General features: G+C 39.0%; 1 protein-coding gene across 1 annotated transcript; it reads right to left on the reverse strand.

Annotated features, from left to right (window-relative positions):
• Positions 1 to 2,356: 2,356 nt before the first annotated feature.
• On the reverse strand, positions 2,357 to 4,984 carry LOC129742575 (uncharacterized). Its single transcript, XM_055734487.1, has one exon. It carries the CDS (start codon positions 4,982 to 4,984, stop codon positions 2,357 to 2,359), a length of 2,628 nt encoding a protein of 875 aa, XP_055590462.1.
• Positions 4,985 to 5,279: the final 295 nt, after the last annotated feature.

Raw genomic sequence — 5,279 nt, forward strand, 5'->3', positions numbered from 1 at the left:
CCAGCCCCGCATTTAGAGGGGGTTTTTATTTCGTCTTTTCTACCTAACTAATGATCATTTTTCCTCTAAAAATCATTCCAGCCGGGTTGCCTCAGACACTTAGATATGCCTGCAAAATTTTCCTAAATCGAGAAACTCATAGACCAAGGATTTCTGACGCCCAATATGGTATTTTTTCAAAAAAAGGAGATCCATTAAAAGATTCTCATACTTTTCAGCTGCTCCATATCTTTTGGCAACTTCTTGTCCTTGTTTTCATTAGCTTGATGTGAATCTTTTCAACAATCTACTTACAGTTATTTTTCCTTTCAGCTTAGCTTAGCTTTGCTTGATTGACTACTCACATCCACCTTTAGTCATTGAATCCGAAATGTTGTTTAAAATTTTGTCGAAATCTGATTTGAATCTTTTGTTTTCCACAATTTATTTCATGAACATTAACCGTAGGAGTGGTTAAGGGGGGAGGTAGGGTCTAACACTTTCAAAAAATCGATTTTTTTATTTTTTTATTTTCTTATTGTAAAACATTTCAAGAATGTTGTGTCAAATTTTCAAGTCAATTGAAGCAAAACTGTAGAAATTATAGGCCTTTATCTCCTCCTATCTAATACTGCAAGAAAGCAAGAGCAGAAGCTTCAAACGCGTTTTTCTCGAAAGCACATTTTTAAAGTCCGTGGACATCGTCATTTGAAAACTACTTATCCGATCCTTTTCAAATTTGGAACATATTTTCTACATATAAAATACCAGACCCCAACGTTTTTGTTTTTTTGTTTTTTTACTTTGGGTAGATTTTACAAATAAAAAATGGCGGTTTTTTTCGTGAAAAATCGTAGTTTTCACTTCAAACAGCCACAAAAATTTCATAAATTTTTTTTTAAGTTAAATAAAAACGTTGGGGTCCAGAAAAAACATCTATTAAAAATATTTTGCTCGATTTTTTTTATTTCAGATGATTGTGCTGAGATACAGTGTCCACCGCAAATCCTGTGTTCTAAAAGGCATCCTCGAAAGTGCTCCGTCACCGGCTCATTTTTCAATATTTTTCTACGAAAAAATTACTAAATGTTCTTTTAACAATGCTTTGTATAATGCAAAAAATTTGAATACATTTGTTTGAACACTAGCTCTAGAAAAAAATCGTGAAAATTGTGTTTTTTTTACCCGTTAGACCCTAGCCCCCCCCCCCCCCCCCCCCACCCCCCCTTAAGTAGAACGAATTCCACATCGCTCTAGTTACAGTTATTTTTCCTTTCAGGACCAAAAAGTTCATTGATTCATTACGTTAAAGCATATAAGAGTATAATTTACATTACATGGCTTCTAATGATATTTTTCTTCATTTTTATTGTAGAAAACAAGGTTTTTCATCATTTTTTACATGAAAAGTGCATTAAAACGACTTTAGTTCTTAGAAACAGAACGATTAATGGAATCAGCGTGAAGCTTTTCATAGTTAACATATAAAGTTTTATGGTAAACCAGAATGCGCAATCTGATGAAACTACTGCTAATAGTTTTTCCACTCGTATGCACTTTCGGAAGACTAGAATATTTTGTTGTATTTTTCTAACTTCTCACAAATTTTAACTAAAATCAATCATATCAAAATTGGGGCAGAATGCCAACAAGACCTCGTGTTTTACGTTCAAATTTAGAATGCAAAAAAACTTTTGAGAAAATCCGAATATCCAAACAAAATACCATTATTTTTGTCTGTTGACTCCCAAACTACGATGACAATGCATAATTCTAACAAATTTCTTCCTTGTTCGAATCAAAAAGGTGCACCTATATTCGACTCGAAAAAGATATCCGCCGCCATGTTTGCCGAGATATCAGTAAAGAAAATGAAGTTCGTTGCCTACCTGAAGGCGTTTTAGCTATAAGGATGTAGAAAAGTGTGTTTTTTTACCAAAGTATGGTTGGTTTACAAAAATACGATGAACCTGTAATGAAACATTTGATGTTTCAATTATTACATTTCGTATTATAGGTTATGTTCGGCTTTCGGTCTTTCGGTCAAGATTTACAACACTTTTTATGTGCTCTTCATCCAACGTTTCGAATTAATATTTATTCTTTTTCAAGGAACTAAAATAAAACATAAAGCATAAAACATATTTCTTATGGAACCAAAAAATGTTCACTTACTCGAACATTCGTGCTATAGTCTGAAACAGATGCGCTCCTAAAGCGTTCATCAATCGTCGGTTTCTGGCTATAAAATTTTAAATTTGAAATGGTTCAGCTCAAAAGTGAGGAGGATAGCGTGTAACTTACGTGCCCGGTACTATAATTTGGCCTGGGCGGCGGCGCCTAATCCGTATTCCGAATGACGTCCCGAAGCAACACTTTATCCACTCGACTCACAGTTTGTTATTGTTGTTTGGGTTTCTTCTTCATAGCCAGAAACCGGCGCCGATGAGTGCTTGTGAGCAGTCCGAGAGAGTGTGTGGAACACTCCGCCGTAGGAGATCGCTCTTCCGTCTGTGTCGTTCTGTATATTTACGGTATTCGGAGTGCTTTGAATATAGCACATTTCGAGTACCTCTAGATGCCGGCGGTGCTTGTTGGAGCTATCGAGAACGGTGGCTTTGTCGAAGTCGAACATGTGTCCCTGGTTGAAGCAATGTTCAACAACGGCCGATTGTCGTAGCTCTCTGATGGCTGGGTCTGATGCTGTGGACCCTGAGGCGATGATTCGGTTCAATTTGGTGACGTCGCATTTATGCTTGGACATTCTAGTACGAAGTTTGTAGCTAGTTTGCCCAACATAAACTTTTGAGCATGTCTCGTTACGGTCGGATGCGCCTGCGCACGGGATGTTGTATACCACATTGGAACGATCGATCGGTTGTATCGGATCCTTAACCACAGGCAGTAGGCTGCGTATTGTGTGTTGTTGCGTGGTGCCGATGCGTACTTGCGGATAGTCTGTTTTCAGTGAACGAACTATGTTCGCAGTTAGGCCGTCGATGTTCAGTATGGATCGGTAATGTTGTGTGGGTGTATCTTGTGTGTTTTGGCTGGTGGTGTCGGTTTCGTTCGCTTTCTGCACTAATCTATTTATTAACGCTGTAGGGTAATCGTTTAACTTCAAATTTTCATGGATCAACTTAAGTGCGGCATCGGGGGAAATGTTTGTCGAAAAGATTTTCACACGTTTTATGAAGTTCAGAGCCGTGTTGATTTTGAGCCGTGTGTTGTGAGTCGATCTGAAATTCAAAAAGCGACCCGACGCTATCGCTTTTCGATACCACTCGGTTTTTATTGATTGGTCTGGCTGCCTGATCAATATCAGATCCAAGTACGGGAGGCGATAATCTGACTCTATCTCGACCGTAAATTGGATTTTCGGGTGGTATTGATTGAATTTTTCTCTTACCTGTTCGACATGTTCTCTTGGTAGGGCTAGCAGTAGGTCATCAACATATTTCCTTAGGATCGGGATCTGGAAATCGAGTGTCCGTGTGACATTGTCTAAAAGTGATTCCATCACAAAGTCAGCTATCGGGCTAGACACAGGATTGCCCATCGCCGTTCCGTATGTTTGCTGGTAGAATTTATTTTTAAATCTGAAGTAACTGCAGCTCATGCAGAAGTTAACGATTTCGAGGAACATATCCAAATTTATGTTCGTGTTCTTCTTTATCGCGTCCCAGTTGTAGATGATGTTGCGGAGAACTAGGTCTCGGGGGATACAGGTGAAAAGCGAAACAACATCGAAAGAAACGAGGATGTGATCCGGTGGGAGTACAACATTGTTGATGAAATCGCAGAACTCAAACGAATCTTTGACGTTGTATTTGCTGTTGATCGATGCTTGGAGTATTCGTCCTATATATTTGGACAATTCATAAGATGGTGACGTCATGCATGGTACTACTGGTCTTAATGGCAAGCCTACTTTGTGTGCCTTGGGTGTCCCGTAGATGCAAGGGGCGGTTGCTTTGTACGTTTTTAGCTTTAATTCTGTTGCCCTGTTGATTAATTTTAAATCTGCTAACCTTTTTGCGAACTCGTTGTTCTTAGTTTGAAAACCGTTTGTAGGATCGCGAGCTAGGCTTGAATATGTGCTTTGGTCCCCGATTAGTGCTTCCATCTTTGCATCGTAATCTTCGCGTTTCATCATTACTGTTACGTTACCTTTGTCGGCTTCGAGTACGATGATGCTCGGATCAGATTTTAGGAATTGTTTTGTGGCAATAATAGCGTTTTTGTAGAACTTATCTGAAGGACTGCATCGTGTTCTATTTTTCTGCGTGTGGATGTGGTTAATTATTTTGTTAGCCGCTGCGCTACGGTTGCGGATCTTGACATCTTCATCTTCTGTCGTTTCGATTATTCCTTCAATATCTGCTATTAGATGATAAAATGTTTTTGGTGTTGTGATTGGGGGCGGTAGAGCGAACTTGGATCCCAGACTGAGTAAGAGTTGAACAGGTTGGGGCACCTCTATCATGGTGCTGTTGTGAAACGCCCGGAGGTTATGTGATGGCATTTTCTGCTCAAGGGATTTTATCGATCTGTCCGTAATCTTTCGATATTTACGGTCAGTTTGGGCCGCGCGTTTTTGCTGATGAATTTGTTGGAAAGCGTTCTGTTTGGCGAAGAAACGGTCGCTTTCATAATCTGGGATGAACCGTTTTATGTTACTGCGTGTATCTGTTATGCTGTTGGCGATCTGTTTCATTTTATAGAACGTATGTTTGATTTCCAAATTCAATATCGCTCTCTTGAACCGGTTGACCTGCCTGTCGAGCTCGTTCAGGTAGGGGCTGTTGTCTTCAAACAGCGCAAAGACACATCGAAAAACGTCTGTGATGTGTGGGGGAAACATACCTGTTTGTCGGCATCTTATTAGGAAGTCTTTCCTAGTTGTCATATTTCCCATTTTTCGGTTCAGGTTGGCGAACATCTTTAGTGAATGTTTTGCTTCGGTGCCGTATTCGTGGTCAATCTGGGTGTAAAAGTTAGCCATCTTTCTACTTATTTATTTTTCGACCGGGAATAATTTATAGGTTATGTTCGGCTTTCGGTCTTTCGGTCAAGATTTACAACACTTTTTATGTGCTCTTCATCCAACGTTTCGAATTAATATTTATTCTTTTTCAAGGAACTAAAATAAAACATAAAGCATAAAACATATTTCTTATGGAACCAAAAAATGTTCACTTACTCGAACATTCGTGCTATAGTCTGAAACAGATGCGCTCCTAAAGCGTTCATCAATCGTCGGTTTCTGGCTATAAAATTTTAAATTTGAAATGGTTCAG

The sequence above is a fragment of the Uranotaenia lowii genome, chromosome 2, assembly GCF_029784155.1.
Source record: "Uranotaenia lowii strain MFRU-FL chromosome 2, ASM2978415v1, whole genome shotgun sequence".
Taxonomy (NCBI): domain Eukaryota; kingdom Metazoa; phylum Arthropoda; class Insecta; order Diptera; family Culicidae; genus Uranotaenia; species Uranotaenia lowii.

What these genes read in the sequence shown, in the direction of transcription:
- LOC129742575 (XM_055734487.1), bottom strand. Translation starts at nt 4,984, where the DNA reads ATGGCTAACTTTTACACCCAGATTGACCACGAATACGGCACCGAAGCA.